Source organism: Micropterus salmoides, unplaced genomic scaffold, assembly GCF_014851395.1.
Source record: "Micropterus salmoides isolate LMB-PRFRI ecotype aquatic unplaced genomic scaffold, ASM1485139v1 Ms_hic_scaffold_3, whole genome shotgun sequence".
Lineage (NCBI taxonomy): Eukaryota > Metazoa > Chordata > Actinopteri > Centrarchiformes > Centrarchidae > Micropterus > Micropterus salmoides.
The window spans coordinates 40,506,497-40,532,545 of record NW_024042261.1 but is presented as its reverse complement, the minus strand read 5'-3'; the positions used below and the strand labels follow the sequence as shown (position 1 = coordinate 40,532,545).

General features: G+C 41.2%; 1 protein-coding gene across 3 annotated transcripts in view; it reads right to left on the bottom strand.

The window, feature by feature from the left end:
- Nucleotides 1-10,559: 10,559 nt before the first annotated feature.
- Nucleotides 10,560-26,049, bottom strand: part of si:ch211-137a8.2 (uncharacterized protein LOC777613 homolog) — a 45,967-nt gene continuing 30,477 nt past the window's right edge. For 2 of the 3 annotated variants that reach the window (XM_038693821.1, XM_038693820.1), the window contains 4 exons: nt 25,817-25,911; nt 21,749-21,928; nt 13,601-13,756; nt 10,560-11,691 (listed from right to left, as the gene is read on the bottom strand). In XM_038693821.1, the coding sequence (XP_038549749.1) occupies nt 11,320-11,691; nt 13,601-13,756; nt 21,749-21,928; nt 25,817-25,911 (803 nt within the window). In that variant the 3' untranslated portion in view covers nt 10,560-11,319. Of the gene's footprint in view, nt 11,692-12,745; nt 12,802-13,600; nt 13,757-21,748; nt 21,929-25,816; nt 25,912-26,049 lie in introns of all 3 variants that reach the window. The other variant, XM_038693822.1, reaches the window with a different exon arrangement.

Sequence of the window (26,049 nt, the reverse complement as noted above, 5' to 3'; positions counted from 1 at the left end):
TTATCCATCCATCCATCCATCATCTTATCCTGTCACGGGGTAAAGAAATTTATATTGTACTAATTGGTTTTCCCATCCGGGGGGATTTATCGTTGCCTGATTTATGTTCGCAGGTCCTTTGATTGGAAGAAGTGCTGCACAGAAGTCTTAAGGCTCAAATATACTCTGGAGCGGACGCATCCGTGACATGTCAGCTTGGCGGACACATGCGCAGTAGATTGGTTGGTGCCCTGTTAGCGTAGTTGGCGACCTTGTTATAAAAAATGGGAGGTACGCGCACATCCGCACAGAGCCTCCACGTACCCCCTCTAATGATGATTTTCTGTCATGCGGAAAGTATAATCCTTGCTTTAAGCTGAAAGTATACTCATAGGATGGTCGAATGACTTTGGGAACCCTCCTCCCCCACATCTATATCAGACTGGGGCGCGGTCTGTGTATGACATTTTCTGTAACTTTCCAAAACTACAATCTGACATCCGCACCCACTTCACACTGTGATTGATCAGCTGTGTGGATGTGTGAAAGGGTTTGAACTTCTCTCTTCATGTTGTATGTTGCATTTTCGAGTGTACGAACAAGTGTAACACTTTGAATGTCTTCCAGGAGAAACTGTCTTTTATCCCCATATTTCAGCAATTATTGTCCTGCTCACCATTATTGGCACCCCTTCATTTTTTGCATAACCTCTACAATATAAAAAAACCCCCAAATTTTATATCATCAGGATCTTTTAATCGGAGGTCCAAAGTAATTTAAGAAATTGTTTTTTCAACAGAAAAAGACATCATGTACATGATTCCTGTGATACGGTGAAGGCCTCCAGTACCAGATGCAGCAGAGCAGCCCCACAGCATTATGGAGCCTCCACCATGCTTAACTGTTGGTAGGGTGTTCTTTTCCTTGTAGGCTTCATTGCGCCGTCTGCAAACAAACTGTTGGTGTGCATTGCCAAAAAGTTTCATCTGTCCACAGAACATTTTCCCAGAAGGACTGTGGTTTGTCCAGGTTCTCTTTGGCAAAGATTAGTCGTTCCTTTTTATGTCTTTCCCTCAGCAACCGTGTCTTCCTTGGCCTTCGCCCATGAAGCCCTGTGTGGTTCAGTGTGCGGCGTATGGTACTTGTTGAAACCGTGACCCCAGACTGTTCCAGGTTGGCCTTCAGGTCTTCGGATGTTTGACGTTTTGTCCACCATTCGCACCAACCTTCACAGACTTCTCCCATCAATTTTTCTCTTCCCCCCACGTCCAGGGAGGTTCTTGACAGTTCCTTGCTTGGCAAACCTCTTAATAACATTATGCACTGTTGAAACAGGGATACCAAGGTCTTTGGAGATGCCTTATACCCTCTGGAGGTCTTGTGTTTACTAATGATCGCACTTCGGATGTCCTCGGACAGCTCCTATGTCTTCACCATTGTGACAAAGCAACAGGGGGTAACAGATGGCTATTTGAAACACAGAAGTCATCATTTATTGGCTAATTCATGTCACACGGGCACAGACAATTTATCACAGGTGATTCTCATTTGTGATTCACCACAGGTGAGTCACAATGTGTTTCCATAATGATTGACAGCAAAGGGTGCCAATACCAGTGACACAGCAAGCTTTAAGTTTTTCTATTTTTTCCTCCCATTGTTTTAAATTGTTGTTTATCATTTGCTCTTTTGTATCAAACACGAGTTCTCTATAGAACAGAATTGTTTCTCTTGATTCATTTTTTTTTTCATGTTATGTACTTAAACTTCATGGGTGCCAATAAAGGACTGTATAAACAGGTATGGTTAGACAACATGAAAAAAGTTCTGATCAAGCATAACCCAGTTGTGCAAAGCCCATGACACCAGTGAGCAGGCTTCACACCCTGCTTGTGGTTTCAACAGCATTTTAATGTCCATATACAGTGGGTACGGAAAGTATTCAGACCCCTTTAAATTTTTCACTCTTTGTTTCATTGCAGCCATTTTCCAAAAATCAAAAAAGTTCATTTTATTTCTCAGTAATGTACACTCAGCACCCCATCTTGACAGAAAAAAATAGAAATGTAGAAATTTTTGCAAATTTATTAAAAAAGAAAAACTGAAATATCACATGGTCATAAGTATTCAGACCCTTTGCTCAGTATTTAGTAGAAGCACCCTTTTGATCTAATACAGCCATGAGTCGTTTTGGGAAAGATGCAACAAGTTTTTCACATCTGGATTTGGGTATCCTCTGCCATTCCTCCTTGCAGATCCTCTCCAGTTCTGTCAGGTTGGATGGTAAACGTTGGTGGACAGCCATTTTCAGGTCTCTCCAGAGATGCTCAATTGGGTTTAAGTCAGGGCTCTGGCTGGGCCATTCAAGAACAGCCACGGAGTTGTTGTGAAGCCACTCCTTCGTTATTTTAGCGGCGTGCTTAGGGTCATTGTCTTGTTGGAAGGTAAACCTTCGGCCCAGTCTGAGGTCCAGAGCGCTCTGGAAAAGGTTTTCGTCCAGGATATCCCTGTACTTGGCCGCATTCATCTTTCCCTCGATTGCAACCAGTCGTCCTGTCCCTGCAGCTGAAAAACACCCCCACAGCATGATGCTGCCACCACCATGCTTCACTGTTGAGACTGTATTGGACAGGTGATGAGCAGTGTCTGGTTTTCTCCACACATACCGCTTAGAATTAAGGCCAAAAATTTCTATCTTGGTCTCATCAGACCAGAGGATCTTATTTATCACCATCTTGGAGTCCTTCAGGTGTTTTTTAGCAAACTCCATGCGGGCTTTCATGTGTCTTGCACTGAGGAGAGGCTTCCGTCGGGCCACTCTGCCATAAAGCCCCGACTGGTGGATTGCTGCAGTGATGGTTGACTTACTACAACTTTCTCCCATCTCCCGACTGCATCTCTGGAGCTCAGCCACAGTGACCTTTGGGTTCTTCTTTACCTCTCTCACCAAGGCTCTTCTCCCCCGATAGCTCAGTTTGGCCGGACGGCCAGCTCTAGGAAGGGTTCTGGTCGTCCCAAACGTCTTCCATTTGAGGATTATGGAGGCCACTGTGCTCTTAGGAACCTTAAGTGCAGCAGAAATTTTTTTGTAACCTTGGCCAGATCTGTGCCTTGCCACAATTCTGTCTCTGAGCTCTTCAGGCAGTTCCTTTGACCTCATGATTCTCATTTGCTCTGACATGCACTGTGAGCTGTAAGGTCTTATATAGACAGGTGTGTGGCTTTCCTAATCAAGTCCAATCAGTATAATCAAACACAGCTGGACTCAAATGAAGGTGTAGAACCATCTCAAGGATGATCAGAAGAAATAGACAGCACCTGAGTTAAATATGAGTGTCACGGCAAAGGGTCTGAATACTTATGACCATGTGATATTTCAGTTTTTCTTTTTTAATAAATTTGCAAAAATTTCTACATTTCTGTTTTTTTCTGTCAAGATGGGGTGCTGAGTGTACATTACTGAGAAATAAAGTGAACTTTTTTGATTTTTGGAAAATGGCTGCAATGAAACAAAGAGTGAAAAATTTAAAGGGGTCTGAATACTTTCCGTACCCACTGTATCTGTAAACTTTAAAAGGTGTCAAGACGCCTTTTGACTTGCAAATCACTGCATCGTTGCTTACTGGTACCGATGCTTTACATGTAATGCTATGTTTGGCTGCACCTAAAGCAACCCATGCGTATAAGGATAGGATAATGATGCTGCTAGAGAATACAGTGTTTAAGAGCTAAATTAAAATATCTTCATGGAAAGGTTTTAAAAGAGACAACATAAGAACGTATAATTACATTTCTGTACTCAGTGAGACTTTTTATTACACACAAACGTTGTAAAATTGTTTTCTGGCGTTGCTTTTTAATAATCTGGTCCCTTCGCTTAATGAACTGAAACCGGAACTGCGTGTGGTTTTTATTTGGGCTGAATGCAGAGAATGTGTTTGGGACGATAAAACTAAAAAGAAGGTTTTTAAGGACTCTGAAACCTCGAGAATATGGCCGGCGATTTGGACGGTTCATTAGTTCTAGAGATCAGGGAGTGTGTGTCCAGCCTGGAGCCACTCACGGAGCGTCTGTATCTGTATGACCAACACACACACAGTAAACACACACCTCATTTAATAAACCCCCGTACACTCATAAGAGGAGATGGTAACACACAGAGAGCAGCCAGTCAAACTGCGAAAATCTGCATTGTTCTGTTTTTGTGTCCGTATGTTTACCAGTAAGTAGACTAACTCCATTACATCTTAATTAAATCTATTGCATATCTCAAGCAGACATTTTCTTTAAATTTCACTAAAACCTCTGTGTACGTTTTCAAATCACATTAACCACAGCTGCCGGCGCGTACTGGTCGCTCACTGCTGCTGGGTTTAAATTAAATCAATGCAATAATTGTTTTTTTCTTCCTTAGATCTGTTCAGCCAAAGTTATGCAGCATAGTATGTTTCTTTTTCTTATTTCTGTTTAGCCCAGTTCTTTAACAAGAAACTGTCAGGATGTTGTAATGTCAAACGGACGACAGTTTGAGAAACCAGCAGTAAATAAAGATGGGACGTGTCTATTAGCTGCATGACTGAAGGGGATTTGTGTTAAATGGATGCAGCCGAAGCTCCCGTTATACAACAACACAGTCTGTGTGCTCTTCGTAAATACATGCTGAAATATCTGAAATTCCCCAACACAGCAGCTCCAGAGCTGGAGTGTGACCGGAATCTGTCCTCCCCTCAGTCCTCTTTCTGGTCTCTGTGTCTTACATTGGTGGGCTTCAGCTGGTTTCAGAAACCAGGGACCAGATGCATACATTTCTATAGATTCACAACTAAAACCAAAATCTGTATTCAGAAAGACAAAAAGATACAGACACAGATTTGTGAAGACGTGTCTGTTTTATAAATCCCAATGCGTTTGCATATAGCTCTGTCTTCTCCACCAGTCTAAAGTTAACCGACTGCGTCGTGTTTGCAAAGTTCTTCAACAGGGCTCAAGCACATGTTCTACGACGTGCTCCACAGTTTAATTTCCACTTCGTTATATTACACTTGGTTTGCTCTTGAAAACCACGTGTTATCCTGGTCTGAAGTATGAAGTAGCGGCAGATTTTATTTTTTGGACTGTCCCAATTATACAGTTCATCAGGTCAAGACAACAAAGACAAGCAGAAGACACAAAGGAGATCTTGGAGCAGGATCGGGGAGGCAGGTGGGATGCAACCAGGAGGAGGCTCTGACAGTGTGACGCCTGACCTGGTGCGTTTGAAGCCGTGCTAGCCTGGGATATCTCCTCCCTTTAAACCAAAGCAGTTTCACGCTCTGAACAGAACTCAACACAAGTGGCTCCATCTTCTCACTTCTGACTGAATCTGTGCAGTGTAGTTTCAATTTGAAGCTCCAATTTATACCTTATTTTACTGATCACACATAATGTATTTTAATTTATTTTTTATACATTTCCTGCTGCCACTTCACATTAAAAGCTTTCCACTGGTGACCCAGGATGAGGCTTTTATTGTGAAGCAGCTGTTTATCACAGAGTTAGCAGACAAACAACTTTATTTTATGTTCCTGGTGTACATGGGACGTGATCAGTGTGCATCTGAAACTTGTAGAAAGAAAGTTTTTGCTCATTTCCCCTGAGGAGCTCTGTAGTTAATCATGAACAATTTTTGGGGGGAATATTTTTTCTTCCTCTTTTAAGATTTGCTGTTGTTGTTCGAGTCTCGTCTTGTCTCTAATGACTCCCTTGAAAATGAGATGATTCATCTCTGTCCATGGAGGTCTATCCATGAATTCTGGAAGAAATTTGGAGCTACCAGATAATTATTTTAAAGCTTTCAGACTTCCTCCGAAGTTTCTGTCTTTTCTATCTCGGGGGTTAAAAGTCAGCAGATTCCTCAGCCAACATGGAATTATTTGCTCTCTAACTGAATTTGAAGCGTTTTCTAGGCTGCGGGAAACAATCACGTCGATTCATGTACCCCCGGACACACTCTCCTCCTCTTCCTCTCACCACCATTCCACATGCAAAGACTGAAAAACACGCCTTGTCTGTCCAAACACATACCATCTGTATTGGACAATGCATGGATTTTAAATTGGAGGTCCTGCACACTGAGACAGAATGTACAGCGAGACATTCAGGAAAACAGGAAGGGTGAGAACAGATCTGTGGTTTCATACTGTATGTGTGGGGAAAAAACGTTTTTTCTTTAACTCTTTAAAGTCGTGTTAAAAACAAAACATTTACTCATTTGGCAGACGCTTTTATCCATGTGACATTTAGGAACAACATACAATCATTAACAGAGCATAATATACAGCACGAGATCTACAGCTGACAATACATATTAATAAAAGCAGCAATAAACACTAGTAAGCGCTAATGGCACTGGGAGACCTGCTAGGAGGGCAGAGAGGTAACCACGGCCTGTACCAGAAGCTGGGTGGCGTACTGAGTGAGGTAGGGCCTGATTTTCCTTATGTTGTATAGAGCAAAGCGGCACGACCGAGAGACAGCAGCAACATGGTCTGAAAAGGACAGCTGGTCATCAATCACGGCACCCAAGTGTCTCTCCACCCTGGTTGGAGTGATGGTTGAGGAGCCGATTTGTAGTTTGATGTTATGGTGGATAGATTGCTTGGCTGGAATGACCAAGAGTTCAGTCTTAGAGAGGTTTAGTTGAAGGTGGCGAGCCTTCATCCAAGCAGATATGTCCGATAGACAGTCCGTAATCCGTGCCGAGATGCTGGGGACGTCTGGCGGGAAGGATAGGTAGTGTTGCATGTCGTCTGTGTAGCAGTGGTAAGAGAAGCCTTGAGAGTAAATGATCGGTCCCAGTGAGGTGGTGTAGATTGAGAAGAGAAGGGGCCCAAGCACTGAGCCTTGGGGTACCCCTGTGGAGAGGCAGTGGGAGGAGGATAATTGTCCTTGCCACAAAACATTGTAGGAACGCCCCGAGAGGTAGGATTCGAAGCACAGGAGTGCTTTACTCGAGATGCCCATTGCTGAAAGTGCAGATAGGAGGATCGTGTGATTGACTGTGTCAAAGGCAGCTGATAGGTCAAGCAGGATAAGGACCGAGGATTGGGCTTCAGCTTTAGCTGACCTTAGGGCTTCTGTTACAGACAGAAGAGCCGTTTCAGTAGAGTGGGCAGTTTTGGCAGCACTGATGCTTGTTGAGAGGAGGATAGGAGCAATTGGTAGCCCTTAAGGTCGGCGGGGTTTTTGGTTTTTTGCCATTTTCTTTCAGCGGCTCTGAGATCAGTACGGAGCCCACGGATGGTATCAGTTAGCCACGGGTGGGACTGGTTCGAGTGGGCAGGCTTGGTGGACAGAGGACACAGGCTATCCAGGCAAAACGTTTACTAAAAATAGGGGTTTTCATCTATTGGTTTGGTCTGGTGATTTTTAAGAAAAAGCTGGAACTTTGTTTCATTTTTTTTTCCCTAGAAGACGATTTTCTTGGGGGAAGAACTCATTCAGTTTTTTTTAACGCCACGGGCCTCAAATTTAGAACTTAAAAGTGAATGAAACAGTTCATCTCTGTCTTCTCATGATTCCATAGAAGGAAGTTCTTTATATGTATATATATTTTTTTTTAATGAGCAGATATTAGAATAGTCTTTATCCCAGCTGCAGGCCTGTGGGTTCTCTGAACAGATGGAACGCTTTAATTTGCTGTTTTTATTCATTCATTAACTGGATCACCAGCAGAGAGCGCGCACACACACACACACATATTTATATGTATATGCAAAGACACACCCACCCACATATATGTACACAAGCAAGAGAAAAGTCACACAAATGAGCAAGAAACACACACATGTAGAACAAGATGTGCACAGGAATGTCTCACATACAACTCTTGACAGTTGTTGAGTGTGACACATGGAGAAGAGCTACACTTTAAAGTTCACATCCAGATTTTGACTTCAGCACACACATCCCTCTGATGCTATTACTCAGCAGTGCATTAAAATGTCAGATTTATGTTTTCTTTGATCACATCTTCCTGATTTAAATCCTATTTTTGTTTTAGTTATACAAAGTGCTTCTGCATCTGATTGTAATTTAACACAATTTAACAGTTTGTTGAATGAAAAACTTTAAAAGGAAGATACCGAAAAAGTTTGGCACTCAAGATCGGCACTAGTATCGAACACAATAAAAAAGATTTTTTAAAACAGCTGTACTTTAACTGTTACTGAGACACATCATTGGCTGCTTTTAACTTCTGAGCTTCAAATATCTCTACAAATATAACATCTCATATCCACTGGAATACTTCCTGCCTTTTAATCTAACGTGTGTCTGTTAGTTTTTTATTGAACCGTTGAGGTTTCCTTTAAGTTTCCAAATTCAAAATGACTGCAAAAACCCAACACGTTCTCAGTCACCAAAAAGAAACTTGGTTTAGAAATTAGAATAGAATAAATTGTGGTTTGGGGAAAAATAACTACTTTACTGACTTAACGTTTAGTGACGTCAGTACTTTAAAGTTAAGTATGCAACTTACATAACCAACAGGACTTAACTAAAAATCAATGTTGACTTTTTGTTTCACCCGGGAAACAAACACTGGTCTCCTGGGTGAAAGTCTATCCATCCCGACCACCTCTTTCCTGACTTTTCTGTATTTCTATCCTACGCTTTGAGTGTTCATAAATCATGCCACAGGGTCTTTTTATGTAAAGATTTACTTAATAAGAGTGAGTGAGAACAATAGGCTACATGAAACTATGTTCTCTTATTTGCTCGACTGACGCACTGAAAACAGCATCAATTTAAATGTAATGTGGAGTGTAAATATGATTCCTGATTAAACAGTTCAACATATTTGAGGCGTTCCTCTGTAGAAACAGATCTCTGTTTATTATCCTGAATCTGGTTCTTTGTGTGTGCGCAGCAAAGGATCTTAAATTGTGTGTTTTTTTGCGGACTTAAGGGAAAATCAGTCAAACGGCTGTTTGTTTCTTCAGAAAGGCTTTAAGCCTGTAATACTCAGAGGCGATTTATTTTACACAGCAGTAGGCCTGTTCATTTCAGACCGTTTCATCCTTCTGCCATGTGAGGCGCCGTTTCTCTGCTCTCCTCTTTATGTGCGTACGCATGGTTCAGAGTTTACTTACAGGACGCACATTCTCCCGTCAGGTCTGTTTTTTATAGATCCCACCTTTGCTTGGGAAGTGGCGTACGCACGTTTCCAGCCCTGTTTTGTACTTACGCAGCGTTTAGAAATGAGAGCCCCGCTCTGAAAAATGTGACAACATAACCAAGGTTTTAAGGTTAGGGAAAAGATTGTCTGTATAGAACCACATTTCTGCAAGGAAACCCAGTAAAATAGAAAGTTATTCATGATAGAAATAAAGATAACTAAAGATTTGGTTGATAAACGCTGATGGATTCTCCTGATACATTCAGAGAAATCTAATGCAAAACTGACAAAATGATGTAGAAAATACAAACGTTTCATTTTATTGTCTTCAAACACATGTACAAAAGCAAGAACATTTGATTGGACGTGATATCTGTTTTTTTAATATTAAACAATGATCAACAAAATAATTAGACAATAAAAAGTGAAATGTTTTAGATGCAGTTGACTTATCAAGTTCCCTTTTATTTAGGACATTGTCAGACCTCTGAAAGCCTTAAAATGTACGTTTTCACCATCATCATAATGCAGCCGGCTAAAGTCAAGTTTAACCGTTTTTTTTTTAGGGAACGTGAACTGACATATTCCCCTGAGAAAGTCAGTCATGAAACTACATCATAAATTCAAAAATGTCCAATCATCATATGACAAAAGCAGGTCAAACCACAGCCTGTGAGGACGCACTGGGTGTCTGAACCAAAGCTAAATTCACAGCCGCTGGTTTACCGAAACTCTCCAGTCACTTAAAACACAATAAAGCAGACAGCGCCTTCTTAAAGCTGGTGCGTGACATCGATGACACTGTTAGTGGACGGAAAAAGATATATCATTAAACACTTCCCTTTCAGACCTTTGTTATAAAATATCTTAAATCGATTTGAAGTGCTATCACGATGTAACAAGGCAGGTAGTGATTTAAATTACGTACAAAACACTTCATAATTATGACATGAATGGCATCAAACAAAGCAGTCATTTATGGAAAAGCTTGTCAGCTGCATGCAATGCGTTAGCTTTAGCTACATTAGCACTGATAGCAGTTTAAAGATATATCATATGTAAGCCTCATTAAATGTTTTACATAATAACGTGAGTAATGAAAGTGTTGTTGAACGTGACCTCCCTACAGCGCTAGTGCTGCGTTTCTATCTGGAAAAACAGAAATAAACAACCCTACAAGTCAGACTTCAGACTAAGACACATTCTCATTGGTCAAACCCATCAGTGTTTAGAATATAAAAATAAAATAACAATGTCAAATACTGGGTAAACAGTGTATATACTTCTATTATTTACCCTCATAAGGCATTCAACTTTCCTGCAACACCAAAGCTAACACTAAACCCAGTACTAGTGTGGATCTTTAACCAGACGATACTACAAATGCTTTCACTGAGCAAAAATGACAATCTAAGATAACACATTGTGTGTTACATACTGTGTTTAATGGACATGAGGATTATAGGAAAGAACTACACGCAGAATGAAAGCTGGAATTGACAGGAGCAAGGTACCGGGTGTGGAGTGAAAAAAAGAAAAGGAGCTTATTGTATACATCATGATCAGTGACCGAGTGTTTTTTTTTCTTGAATCATAGTCTTTTTTCCAGCTTTCAGGAGTTTAAAAATGTTAAGCAAATGGCTGATTTTATCACAATGTACCATCGACTGTTACCAGCTGCCATCAGGACTCTAGTTTCCACTTCAAATGACTAATTAATAAATAGGTCAAGGATGAACATTATTTCAGATGTGTCCAATGCAATCAAAGAATTCTTTCTTGATGCTGCCTCTTTTTTTCTTCTTTTTTGAAATGATGTAAACAGCACAGAAACATGCTGGGATGGTCTCACTTTACTGGCCAAACATTTATGTTTTAAGAAAAAAACATCTTTCCCCCCCTTTTTCAGTGACACTCAGACCTTTCAGGACATTTCACTCGTGCTTCTTCTTAACTGTCGGGAGAAAAATAGTAACAGCTGTGGTTAAAACCATTAACTGATGCCTATCGTTGACAGTTACATCCCTAGAACAATAAAGCTGCCCGAGTTTAACCCGTACAGGAGCTAATTTGTAGTTAGCTTCATGGATAATGATGGAAATTAACATTGGAAAATGGGCAGAACTGCTGTTTCGGAGGTTGCGGAAGCACGTTTGACCTCAGTGCTGACCTTGACTCGAGGTCTAATTATCTGTCTTCATCCTGCATTCCCTGCAGATTTCTGGCAGAGATCTTTGATGTCTGAGTCGAGCTTGTGGGTTAATTGAAATGAGCGAATTGTCTAGATTGTCATGATGAGTTGCAAACCTCCGTTCTGCAGAGCCTGAGGAAAGTGCTTTGTCCGAACTCATGAGGGTGGTCTTCATGTAGGCGGGGGTCCGTTGACGTAGCTCAGTGCTAGGTGGAAGCCACGTGGGAACCTGCTGCTGCGGTGACACGGCGGCTCCAGGATGACCCAGATCAGGCAGGCCAGGAGAGCCAGCGCTGCAACCAGAAGGACGTAGAGGAGGGCCGGGGAGAGCAGAGAGGAAGGGGCCCTGCTGCTGGAGGTCAGACTGTGGAGGAGGACAAGGAGGTGGAGATTGGAGGTTTGCATGTTATGGGGGACAGAACTGTCCAGACACCGGAATGGTTTGAGGCGTTTATCAAACCATGTGTGGACATTTATAGCCGAGACCAACAGGTCCTCCCCTCAGGGCCTCCCAAAACGATGAGCGTTTCCCAAACCAGTCCAGCGACAGGCCACCGGACCTTAACCACATTATGAAAGTCACACGAAATCAAACACGTGGTAAACGTAGAGAAACAGTCATAGTTTGGTTAACCAACGAAGGTTAAAGTCAAGGGCAACCGGACATAAGAGGTTGTGAAAGGGTGGCCAGTCAAATAAAAAAGTATGTTTTTTTCTGGGTATTTGTTGGTTTTAGTAATTTCTGGAAGTTTACATTCTACAGTTTAAGACCAACTAAATTTACATGAATAAGTAAGTAAATATTTGGGGTCAGGGTTAATAAAATAGAGGTAGTTCTGAGACGCTTCTGATTTCCTTAAAAAGTAGCCCATTTTAATACAACTTGTAGAAAAGATGAGCCAACTCAATAAATAAAACATGGAAAATATAAATAATTAAAACATTTTAGGAACTTTCTTCTTGGCGTCTGCAGGTTGACGGGATGAGTGATGAGATAATTTTCTCATGGTTATTTCTAAAATCCTGGCGATGGCCATGGTCCCTTCACACATACTGTATTTTGTTATTTTGAGTTCATACTATGTATTTTAATTTCGGCAGCACCTTAATGCTGGTCAACATTTAATCACTCAGTTGCTTTACTGGAAAACTTGGCTCCACTACATAATAATTGGAATAATTATATATGTATAATCAATTAAATAATTATATAATTTGTATGTCACACAGACGCAGGGAGAGCCTGTCTTACAGTCCGGTGAAGATTGATGCCACAAACAGAGAACACTAATGAACTGATCAAAAACACGTTTGTTCGCCACTGACCTTCTGTGCTTTTGCTTACACGTCTTCTTCACCTTTACATCTTTAATTGCTCCATCTGCACACAACTCTGAGGGTTTTAACTTTTTTCTCACCTTTGTTCGGAGAGAAGACACTCAGCTTCTTCACAAGCGGGCCGCTCTTCTTCTGCCTGAAGAACAGAGAGCTTCTGTTGATCCGCAGTGGTTTCAGGCAACATTTCTTAATCTGCCTTTACACAAGAGTTTATTTCTTCCCTGAGGACATTACTAACACTACTTTACTACTACATCTACCGATCAGCCATAACATTATGACCACTTGCTGGTCCCTGACCCGTCAAGGCCTGGACTCCACTGTGTGTGCTCTGATTGTTCTAACGCCTTTCTATCAGAACCAGCTTCAACTTCTTCAGCAGTTTGACCTACAGTAGCTCGTCTGGTGGATCGGACCACACGGGCCGGCCTTCATCAATGACACTTGGCCGTCCATGACTCTGATGCCGCTTTTCCTTCCTTGGACCACTTCCGATAGGTACTGACCCCTGCAGACTATTTTGGAGACGCTCTGACCCAGTCGTCTAGAAAGTCAGTTTGGTCCTCTTCAAGGCCGCTCAAATCCTCACGCTGCCCATTTTTCCTGCCTCTAACTCATCAACTGTGAGGACACAATGTTCACCTGCTGCCCGATCAGCCGTAACATCCCACCCACTGACAGGTGCCATGGTAACCAGATAATCAGTGTTATTTCCTTCCCCTGTCAGTGTTCAGGATATTACGGCTGATCGGTTTTTTTAAGGTTATTTTCTTCCATCAAAATATCAATACCAAATGAATTTTTGACACTTTTATCATTGTGAAATGATGAAATCTTGTCTCAGGACCGTGTTGTGTCTCTTTCAAAGAAAGCTGAAACAAGCCCTGTGATTTACCTTTATATTCAAAACCAAGATACTAACTGACACCACTCACCTGAGGATTTGATGGATTTTGGTGCTTCATCCAATCAGACAAGGCGTTTAGATCTTGTGACGGTGAAGAGGAGGGTGCCAGGAGAGGCTGTTGGCTGTTGTTGAGATGAGGAGGCAGCTGGTTGAGTGCGTCGATGTGGCTTTCGTGCAGGTAACCCTGTAACATAACAGTAAATAACTTCGCACCTCTATAACGAGAGAAGGTACGTCGGAGGGGGACAGGAGAGTCAAAAGTAGCAAAGAAAAACTCCTACACACTGTCTAACTTGCAAAAAATATATATTGACCTTTCGTACTAGACCATCAGGCAAATGGTGTTACATAGTGAGAAGCCATCTTTTGTAGGAGGTGACTTCTTCATCTCCGAACGTTGTGTCAATATAAACTCTTTCCCCCAGTCTTTTTCAACAATGTTTTTATTCACGTTAAGAAGAGACAATACAAAGTTGACATTCAAGATAAATTATCTTGGTGTAAGAACCAACCACCCCCCCACCGCCGCACCCCAAAAAACAAAAAAACCCCAACAACAAGTAAATCAATAATACAATAAAATAACAAATAATAAATAGTAAATAAACGTGACACATATAGTAATAATGATGTCAGACTACCAGGGCCTAATTGTCATCTTCAGCACATTAGGTTTGGGGCAGGGACTTAAGTCCTTCAAAGTACAGCAACACGGGGTTCCAAGTTCCCGAATAGTATACTTTATCTTCTCCAATTTCAGAAAAGACATCAGGTTGCTAAGCCAGATTGATGATTTGGGGGGGGGGGGGGGGGGGGGGGGGGCAGGAAATTTCCATTCCAGCAGTATTCTACGCCGGGCCAGAAGGAAAGCAAATGCAAATGGATTTTTCATGCCAGGTGACAACAGGCTTGTGTTTGTTAGTACTCCAAAAACCGCCAGTTCCGCAGGTGTTACTTTTGAGCCAAAAGCCTCGTTCAAAATATCACAGACTGATAACCAAAAACTCCTCAATCTGGGGCAGGTCCAAAAAGCATGAGCCATATCTGCCTCAGCAGAGTGATAGCGAACACACCTGTTGTCAATGTCAGAATATATTTTGCTTCAACTAAATGTAGTGTAGTAGAGCCTGTGAAATACTTTAAACTGTAAATTAAGAGGAGCACAAGAGCTACCATTAACTTTAACCTTGGCCTAATCTTATCTAGTGATACCTCATGGGAAGAGGTAATCACATTTAACAAAAATGAAATATGGCCCTTATGTGGCATTGGTGTTCATAAAATATTATCCAGAGCCGATGTCAACCGTAAGGATGGGAAGTTCGAACTCAAGGACTGAACAAAGTGACGGACTTGGAAATAACGGAATAGATCTGATCGTTGTAATGGAAATCTAGCGGACAGAGCGTTGAAGTCTGCAAAGAGACCGTCTATGTAAAAGTCTCTACACCGAGCCAGGCCTGCTTTTTGCCACTGCGTGAAGGGTGTGGTCCAATCTAGCTGCAGGGAAGAGATGGTTATTAAAGATAGGGCTACTCATGGAGAAGTCTGTGAGACCAAATCGGTTTCTCAATTGTGCCCAAATTTTGAGGTTGGAGCTTACCACAGGGTTGACAGTGTATTGTGTTGGAGAAAAACTTTGCTGTGATCAGAGCAGAGAGAGATGTTGACATACAGGAATCCACCTCAGCCGTGCGCCAATCTGTTGTTGGAGACTGTGTCCAATATAAAACTTTTTGTATGTTTGAGGCCCAATAGTATTATCTGAGATTAGGAAGTGCTAAGCACTAGTCCTCTCTAAAAAGGTTTTCAATCACATAAAAATGTAAAAATCAATCCGTCTATTGAATGATATGAAGATTGGGAGACATTGAAATTGGTACAAAAATTTGAATATTTGAATATAATTGAATATATAATCTGAATATTTAAAGACAGATTTGGATATATGAAAGGGTCTACCACTGTCTAAAATCTGGAGGGCTAAATTGTTAATCGGAAAACATTCACTTTTGGATAAATTTAATTTATAACCCGAGAAACTTCCAAAATTGTTCAGTATTGCAACACACGAGACTGGGTCTGACAAATACAACAACAAATCATCAGCATATAGGGAAACTCTGTGTTCTATGCCCATTCTGCAGATTCCATGTACGTTTGGCCAAGTTTTTAATTTAATTGATAAGGGCTCCATAGCCAAGGCAAACAGGAGTGGGCTAAGTGGGCACCCTTGTCGTGTGCCTCTGGACATTGGAAAAGGTTGCGACCTCAGGGTGTTGGTTATTACTGACGCTTTCTGAGATGCATATAACAGGCGAACCCAGGCAATAAAAGTAGTACCGAACCCAAACCTCTGTAAAGTTGCAAATAGGTAGCTCCACTCAATTCTGTCAAATGCCAAACAACGTGTTTTTGCTTCTTCACAGGAGATCCTTGTTACTTGCTTGTTAACCTTTATTCTTATAAAGATAGAGGTGGCTCTACATGCCTATTTTTCACACAGAACGAGGATTGAAGATTTTGTCTTTAATCTCTTGCTCTGTGTGGACAGGAGGAATGATTATAGCCATAGTTTTGTCAATGTATATATGGGCGTGTGAGCATTGTTTAAGCCAGACTTCGATCAACCTTAACCTGTATAGGAGTCAAGTTCAAGAGTGAAGTCAGCAGCTCTTGTTAAGGCCATGAAGGGATCATCTTGTGACAGTTCTATCTGCCTTAACCAGACATTTTAACTTTACTAAAAATAATTGGGCAAACACACCAGTTGTTGGGATCTCAGTGTGCGCAAACAATTGTAGAAAAAAAAAAAACATGGCAGCCGTTATGAATATGAAAAGACTCTCCAAATTCTGAGATGTGAAATATCATCATGCAACTGCAGAATCATGGTTAATCTGGAGAGCTAAGTGGTAAAACAATAAATCAATTGACAGAGTTTGTTAATTGCCAACCATTCAGATTAGCAGTTGTTTCAGTCATGTATAAAGCCAAAAGGCTGCTAGATATCAGAGTAAACTGGATAAATCTTTGGGCAGTGGAACAGTTGGTCTGTAAAACATTTGTTTTGGGTTTGTGAAGCTGTGATGGGCATTTTATGGAGTCAAAAATTAATTAACTAAAAGACAAATGTGTCATTATTGAGAATAATCATTGGTTTCAGAGTTTGTTCAGTCTGAGTTTGTATACAAGCTGTGCCAAAACATTGATTAAACTCCTGATTCTCTCCTTCACTGCTCTCAGATCTGGACTCGCAGGTTGATTTCTGCTCCAATTTGTTTTGTGCTCGCTCAATAGTTTTGTCAGTAATGAACCTCCATTAGAAGGTGCCAATGCTATTACGCACAAACACACGTTCAATCAAAGTTGCATAGTGAAAATGAGTGTGCACTAAATTGCTCCAATTACAATAACACACAGAGACTTAAGTCATCAGATTTGACCCTGAAAAACTCATCTACCAACTTTTCTTCTTTCTCCTTGTCCGCAGTCAGTTTCTCTCTCCTTTCTGTACATGGACGGTTATCTGTAACTGACTGCAAGTCAGGTAGAGGAAAAACAGAGGTGAGGGGAGGAGGAAGTGAAGAGGAAGGAAGGAAAGGAGTCAGTCTGCGTGTTTCTGTCTTGTTTTTATGGCGACGGTTAAAGTGAAGCCAGACTCAGTGCATAAATCAAGACTTTATGGATTCATTCGGCGGCCCGAGGAGTGCCGGACGAGACAGAGGAAGAGGAGAATAAATAGACACTTTCACCGGTAATGAGGGAGGGAGAGAAAATGAAGGTTAAGGCCAATGAAGTCTGATGGAGAGAGAAACGTAAAGGCGGAGAGACACAGAGAAAACAGAGAGAGGGGATGGAGGACAGTTATTCAGGAATCCATCTTTACAAAGGTGGATGTGCCGAGAAAAATAAAGGCTGATGATTATGAATGTTGATGGAGCTTCTGCTGAGAGAGGACATCACTCTGTCAAGACAGTCTACTGTACACGAGGTAATAACCTTGTGGGGACACCAGTCGGTTTCTGGACCCACATTTTGGGGCCTCCCATCTGGAGACATAAAAATATGGAACCCTAAACAAATGTGTATTCTGTTAAGCCTGCATTAAAATTTGAGAGCATGCACACACAGATTTGTAGGAACAGAATGAGATTTGTGTGCGATGCTGACAGATTGTGTTCCTGCATGTGAGCAATCAACAGAGCTTCTGTTTCTAAAAATTATCGAAGAGGCTCACCCCCCACTTTTGGTGCTCTGAGTGCAAACTGAGTGTAATCTGTTCTGACCTGAAAGCTAAAGCCTCGTTCACACTACACGATTTTCAGCCCGATTTACCGCTCGGCGAGCGTCAGGCTGTGATCGGGGGTAAATCAGCGGTTGATCGGCGGTCGCCAGTCGTTGTGTGTGTCATGGTTTGGAGACCGGCGCCGGGTGACACAGCCGCTGTCAGCTCGTGTAGTGTGTGACCCCCTGTCACCGATCAGTCACCGCAGTGTGAACGCCACAACCACTTTAAGACTCCCGTCACAAGACGGCAAGTTGTGTAGCGTGAACGGCACGGCCGTCGGCCTCATGTGGTCTGCATGAAGGTTAAGTATCATCCTGTTAAACCCCACAACTTTAACCATAGCCTCCTAATGGGGCCAGTGACTCCGTCACAGTACTTATCATTTGCTTCAGAAACCTCCCCCACACCTTACTGAGGGGAGGCAGCGTCTGACCATCGCTTCTCCCCTCTCTATGACGGCTGGTTTTTCACTTCGCCTTGGGGTGTGGCTGTTCAGATCAGGTATCAACACTTTTGATATCCACCACAGTGGGACAACGTGTTTAAACCACTTCTTTTCTAGTGTAAATCATCCCGAGAGTCTAGAGCCACACTAGCAGCTCTGTGAGGCTGCAGCTCTGTGTTCACCATCTTACTTTAGCAAGCTCACAGTTGCTAATTAGCACTAAACACAAAGTACATAAACCAAAGTATTGGACATTGATTAAAATTAGCTCAAAGTTAGTTACCAAGTCCATGAGTCCTTACATGCAGTGGCTGGCGTATTAATCTGACCCCCCCCCCCGCCCCCCACCCCTTTAGCCAGTGTGGCTAAATTACCAAAACCACGCTGAACATACAAGCAAGTTAGCTTGTTTTGAGTTTGACTTATTTCAGAGTCAGATTAAATTTAAAGAAGGTACTTAGTGCCCTGCTGCAAACTCTCAAGCTAAAACAGTTGGAGAAAATAAAGAGAGCAGAAAGACGTGCATGCAATATGTGAGATGGTATATTTATATGACAGGAACTGCATACTCAAAATGGACTCTGCTCCTAAATCTGTGTCTGAACACTCTAGTTGACTTGCAGACTGGATAGTGGACAAATTAGTTTTGTGCTCGTTGAATTATTTTGTCATCCATGTACTTCCATAACAAACGTTATGAGAGACAGCAAGTTTGTCTCAAGAGTCAGGTCAGGAGACACACACACACACGTTCATGTGATGCCATGTGCTGAATGTTAATGCTGAACTGCAGGAAAACAAGCTCAGCAAAATAAAAGGATTACAAGAAGGCTGCGGTTATTCTATATTACAAAGTCAATCAAAAAATACAAAATCAACAAGTGTTATTCAAGTGTTAGTCCTCCAGCCCACTTGATGTAATACCTACAAAATTTTTACTGAAAGTAATGGATTCTGTTGGGCCCCATTTGATCTGTTTTCAATAGCTCCCTATCTACTGGTTGTGTCCCTGATTATTTTAAAACGGCTTGCGTGAACCCACTTTTAAAGAAACCTGGTTTAGATCCCTCCCTCCCACATAATTTTAGACCAATTTCAAAACTGCCTTTTATTGCAAAGATTCTAGAAAGAATTGTGTCCAAACAGCTGCTCACTGTGCTGGAAAATAACAAAATATTTGAAAAGTTTCAGTCTGGTTTCAGGAAGTACCACAGCACTGAGACTGCCCTGCTTAAAGTCACCAATGACCTTTTAATGTCTGCTGATGAAGGCATGTGCTCAGTCCTGGTACTCCTGGACCTTAGCGCTGCTTTTGACACCATTGATCACAACATCATGTTAGACAGACTGAGGCACTGGGTGGGGATCTCTGGTACTGCCCTAGAATGGTTTTCATCCTACCTGTCAAATAGGAAGTTTTGCGTGTCTGTAAACAACTATGTCTCCTCATTCTGTCCAGTTAAATATGGTGTGCCTCAGGGGTCGGTCTTAGGACCCATTTTGTTTTCCTTGTATCTGCTTCCCCTTGGACATATTATCCATAAACATGGCATTTCTTTTCATATTTATGCTGATGACACACAAATATACTTGCCCGTCAGATCCACAGACCCTGGAATGCTGAGTTCACTTAACAACTGCCTTTGTGAAGTTAAAAAATGGATGTCAAATAATTTCCTCCAGCTGAACTCAGACAAAACAGAAATCCTGGTCATCGGGTCTCAGCAGATGGCAAATCAAATACTGCCATCTGCTGGTTCCCTAGTAAATCACATTAAGCCTGTGGCAAAGAACCTTGGTGTTTGGTTTGATAGTAATTTAAATTTCGAGCAGCACACCACAAAGCTTGTTCAATCATGTTTTTATCAACTTAGAAATATAGCAAAAATTCGATCTATGTTAACTTTTAAGGACACCGAGACCATTTTACACGCCTTCATCTCATCACGCCTTGATTATTGCAACAGCCTTTTCACCTGTTTAACCCAAAAATCTATTGATCGACTCCAGACTGTCCAGAACTCAGCTGCCAGGCTTTTAATCAGAACAAAGAAATATGACCACATTACTCCTATTTTAGCTTCATTACACTGGCTCCCAGTATGTTTTAGAATTGACTTTAAAATTCTATTGATCACTTTTAAAGCTCTTCATGGCCTCTCGCCTTGTTATATTTCTGACCTTTTAGTCCCATACGCACCAGCACGTACCTTGAGATCCTCGGGCAGAGGTCTGTTGTCTGTTCCAGAGTCTCGACTGAAAACTAAAGGGGACAGAGCGTTTGCTGTCAGGGCCCCGAGGCTCTGGAACAGCCTGCCCGAGGAAATCAGGTCGGCTGAGTCAGTGAACTCTTTTAAGTCCCTTCTTAAAACATACTTTTATAGGAGCGCTTTTCCCGATCTTATTTGACTTTATTTTATCCCTTTTATTTTACTAATTTTATATAAATTTTTCATGCTCTTATCTTGTTTTTTTTGTATTATTCTTTACACTTGTTAAAGCACTTTGTAACTTGTTTTGAAAAGTGCTCTACAAATAAGGATTATTATTATTATATTATTATTATTCCATTTCTCAATACTTCCTGTCTGATGGTTTTAAATTTTTTAATTTAAATTTTTCTAATGTTTTTAATTTTTAAAAACCAAATTTTTATATTATATATATATATAAATTATTTTACATTTTAAAACAATTTTAAACTTAAATATTTTTACAATATTTTGTAAAAATTACATTTTATTTAATATTTAATGTATTATTAGATAAATATTTTCAAAATAAATGTTTGCCTGTGCTTTTGCACATTTTAAAAATCAACCTACTTTTTGTTTCAATGTTTTCCATACCCTGTAGCACACTGAAGTGCCCTGCTGTATGAATTTAGCTACACAAATAAAGTTGCCCTAATGAAGGAACATGTCACCCAACCGTGTGCCTCACTGGTGGGTTTTTATAGTTTCTGGACAACGATGGAGCTCTTTGGCTCAAAGGAAGAAGCGATATCAGGCTGTGATACACACACAGTACTTGTTAGTAAATGTATTCAGATTTATCTTTTGAATTAAAAAAGTTAAAATATCAACTTAGTGCTTCCATATTAACTGTAGTTCAGATTTAGTGGTTCTTTCATTTTGCAGCAGCGGAGCAAAGGTTGGGAAAGATTTCACTGTCTCTCGGATGTCTTGCACCAGAAGTAGACCTAAATATGATTGGTCATCCAAAAATCTATAAATCAATTTTAGTGAAAGGAATGCCCCAAAGCACAGAATCAGTGAGTGATAAGAATATTTGAACAAGTTTGGATTTTGATCTTTTTGTTTGTTTTACTTGTATATTTTATTGTCCAAGTTTTTTTTATTAACATGCACTTACCATTTTCAATAAATTAAATGAAAAAAACATTTGGTAAAGAGAGTCAACAGTATGACTTCACCCACCTTCACCTCCCCATCAGTCTGCACAGCTTTGGAACAGGAAGTCCTCCTCGCTGGAGTGGCGGGGCTCTGGACTCCCAGCCACGCCCTCACACGCCTGCCGTCAAAGCCGACTGGCTCGCTGTGCTGTCCGTCAGGAGTCGAGGTCGCCCACTGGTGTCCACTGAGCAGAGTCCAACCCCTCTGGGAAAACAGAACAAACACTCAGGTGCTTGAGTTTATTTGGGAAATAGTTCTGTTCCACTCACGAGCTTTATAAAGCTTGTCCAGAAGATTCAGCCTCTAAAAGATTCTTATCTTGTTGAAGGATTTCATGGCTAGGTTCATGGCTGTCATTTTCCAAATCGTACCATCCTGGTTTTTGATTCATTTCCAAGTTAATTTTAGAATACTATAAAAATCCAACACGGGCTCCTCTCAAAGCGCCATCATCGCCGCGTGCTACTTCAGTTGCATTTCTGTTTGCTGCATTCAAGGTCGTTTCAATATTGGCAAGTGTTGGCTGCCAAAAAGAGAAAACTTTCTAAAAAATAACAAATTTTCTATTTTCCCGAATCAGAAATACCTTATTGATCCGAGGGGAATTGTTGCATTGCTAATTAAGACTAGACCTTTTTTCCCCTGACTAAAAGGGGACGATGACGAGACTGTGACAATGTCCTTGAACACTGACTGTGGCTATATTAACATGCAATACTGTTGACTCAGTTTAATGAGGAGACAAAATATTACAGGCCATATTTTCTCTCTCTAGATTAATTTAAATTAAAATAAACTGTGTTCATTCAGCGGTATTTTATAATTCCTGTGCTTTGAATGCTGGCCGGATTTTTTTTAAATGAGTGAAATAAAGACTAAAATGATAAATCTCTATTTTGGTTCGAGCAGATTGACCATAATGCTAATCAACTAAAATGATGGTTAATGATGATTTTTTATTAACACAGACAAACACAACTTTTACGGTTTTATTTACTTATTTAATGAAATGTATGAAGTTAATTGTTCTTATGTAATTTATTTGTAGCTTTGGCAATATTGTTGTTATACATTCATGCCAATAAAGCTGATTTGAACTTGACTAAAACTAGACTAAAATGCTTTTGGTTTTCTTTTGACTAAAATACCCAGACTTTTAGTCAACTACAACGTGATTTTAAAAAATGTATACAGTGGACTAAATATGACAAAAACTAACAAGGACATTTGAGACAGGACTAAGACTAATATTTTCAATGGCTGACAAAATTAACACTAATTAATGAAACATTAAAGAAATAGAAATAATAATGGCAAGTAGAAATGAGAAAAATAAAATATACGTCTAAAAATAGAAACAGAAGTGTGGAAATATGTACAGTACTGTATGTGTAATAAATAAATAGTAGTAACAAGAATAAGTACTGATAATGTTGACAGATGGAACCGATTTAAAAATCAAGCGTGATGTTAAAGAAAGAGAAATTTAGAAAAGTAAGACGACGAGTAGTTGCTACTGCAACAGGCTGTGTGCACTGTTGGCACATGTACACGGAGATGCCCTATATTTTTGTTTCTCAACGACCATGTTCAGAGCAGTACGATGCAGCCAGGCGCTGGTGAGGCACAGGCAGTTTGGTAAGAATCAAAAATGAATAAGGGGCATGCTGGACACTGAAACCGACTTAGGGCTTCTTGGGATTTAAACTTTGCTGCAAGTGAGAAATTTGTTTTTAATGTTTCATAAAGTATTGTGCTACAACTGTACTTTTATTGCCATTTTTACACAATAATTTATGTAGAACTTGTGATCACATGATCCAAGTCCTCTGTATCACACATGCAGTTTTTCTGATGAAGCATAATAAAAATACAACGCTCTACCCGACACTTGCACAGACGTGCAACACACGAGAAAGTCATTAATCCCTCTTGTACTTTTTTTGTTGTTTTAAATTGGTCCAGAGCTGAACTTGTCTTCGTTTCCGATTCAAGGTAGTCCTCAGATGTCTGAGCATCCTTGAATGTACCACTTCAGGACAGTTTAAAAAACGGTTCCTCCTCCAGCTTCATTAATAAACAACATTAGCATAACTAAGAGAAATAAAGCAGACTCCATCTGGATTGTGACAGACTTTCTATCTGCAGCAAGTTTCGGTCCCTGCAGGATAATTTTCAAAGAAATAAACTGAAACCACTGACAGTGATGCATTTGATGCAGGTACGTGTTTTGAGTCGTATTCAGAATTCATGTGACGTACAAGCACCCAGAGACGAGGTCACACGGTTGCAGATTTAATAAAGTACAAGCACATCAAATCCTCTGGGCAGACAGTGCCGAGCCGAGCTGAGCCTGTGGGGAGGGCGTGCTGAAATCACACCTCTGAGAGCCCAATAATAAATAAGATTTATAAAAAAAAAATAGAAAGTGACACGAGCGTGCTCACACTTTGATGTCTTTGTTGAGATGCTGCAGCCGTAATCAGATGCTAATTCAGTTTTACGTGTGTGTCTTTTCCTGTTGGGCTTCTGGGTTCACCGACAGTGCAACAGTGTGTGGGTGTGTGTGAAACAGAGAGGAAGGAGCTGCAGGCTAGCAGAGGAGGATACTCAACTGACTTTAATATTTCACATTTCTGGCCTTGCCCCCCCCCCCCCCCCCCCCATTCATGGACGCCCGTCTCAGTTTTTCCTCCATTTTCATCTCTTTATTTCTGTTCCTCAGTTTCCCGCTGCCTTTCTGTCGTGCCGCAGCTGACACACTTCCAGTTCTCCACTCCTGTGTCTTGCCAAAATAAAAATGAAAAAAGGAATCTGATGTACCCGACAACATATAGAGGGGCCACATCCTGCAGGCGTCATCAATAAATCAGCAAAAAAGGTAAAATGTTGTAACCGGCTCATAAGGCCGACACCAGCGCCAGCGAACAATTTTAGATAGCTGGTGTATCAGAACATCAGTGACTGTGTGTGTGTGTGTGGTTGTGAGACAGACAGACAGACGAAGCCTCTGGGCCACGTAGCATCTGGGTCAGAGCACAACAACAGAAAGGAGAGAGAGTATACAATGAAATTAGAAGCGGCCTGATGTGGCATCTCTGCAGTCGTTCTCCTCAAACACATCAATTTGGATGTTGGATGCAAGTCAGATCAATTCAGCACCTGTTGCTAATACAGAGTAACCAATAAAACTATACAATGTGACTACATATGTATGACACTGCTCCTCTGTGTATCAGCTGACAGGATGAGGGTGTTAAGGTGGCTGATATTACCGGATATTACTACCTGGTCAAGAAAGAAGATCATCTCTGTGTCACGGTTTGTGTTTCTATGGAAACTCAGACCACAGACAAGCTAACAGTAACTTTAGCATTTAACTGAAATCACGATGGATGTTGAGTTGAAGCCAAAGTAAGCCGCAGTCCTCAGCTGAAAATGTGACCACGTGCGTTTGTTGTTCTCCTTTTTGGGGCGTGAGCTGTGACCTCACAGTCAGGAGGTAACTGGGTGTCGGCGAGCTGCAGCTCTCTGTGGTTCAGACTATCCCTGCTAGCTGCGTGAGCTGATCCATCCTTTCACCCAGATTCTTTGTCTTTATAACAATAAACAGCTCATTTCTCGTTTCACATTTCACCTGTGTTTTCTTGACTAAACCTGGTTTGGAGACCAGCGTCAGGTGACTCAGCCGCTGTCAGCTCGGGTGGTGTGTGACCCCCTGTCACCGATCAGTCACGTAGTGAGAACGCCACAACCACTTCAAGACTCGGCCGCCGCCAAGCAAAAGTACTTCTTAAACGACGCATCGACGAATAGTTTCGAATACTAAAATCATCGTTAGCTGCAGCCCTACTGGAAAACATTGTACAGAGAGTTGGAGGACTAAAGCAGATCTTTAACAGGTACTCACAGTAAGTAACTACAGGAATAATAAATGAAAGTTTTATTTTTTGTAAGCAGATTCTGTGTTTCAATAGAGAAGATAATTGTCCCTTCATTTCTCATACAGGGACACCTGAGATTATGACAAACCCGGTTTTCTCCTTTCTTCTTCTGACAATGCTGAATGAATTGAATTGATAACGAACTCACCAATTCTGCTTCCTGGTTGTCGTTGCTGATATCGGACTGAGAGCCGAGGGAGCTGAGGTAGCTCCGCCTCTTCAGACCGTCTCTGTGACACAGGCCTACACGCACAGTCCATTAAAGACAACTTACTTTCATTATAACGTTATAAAGTGATAAAGTGACCGTGGCCACAAACAGAACCGGGCTGAATGTAAACGTGCAGCTACTCAGAAACAACAGTGAAATCAAAGTTTTTA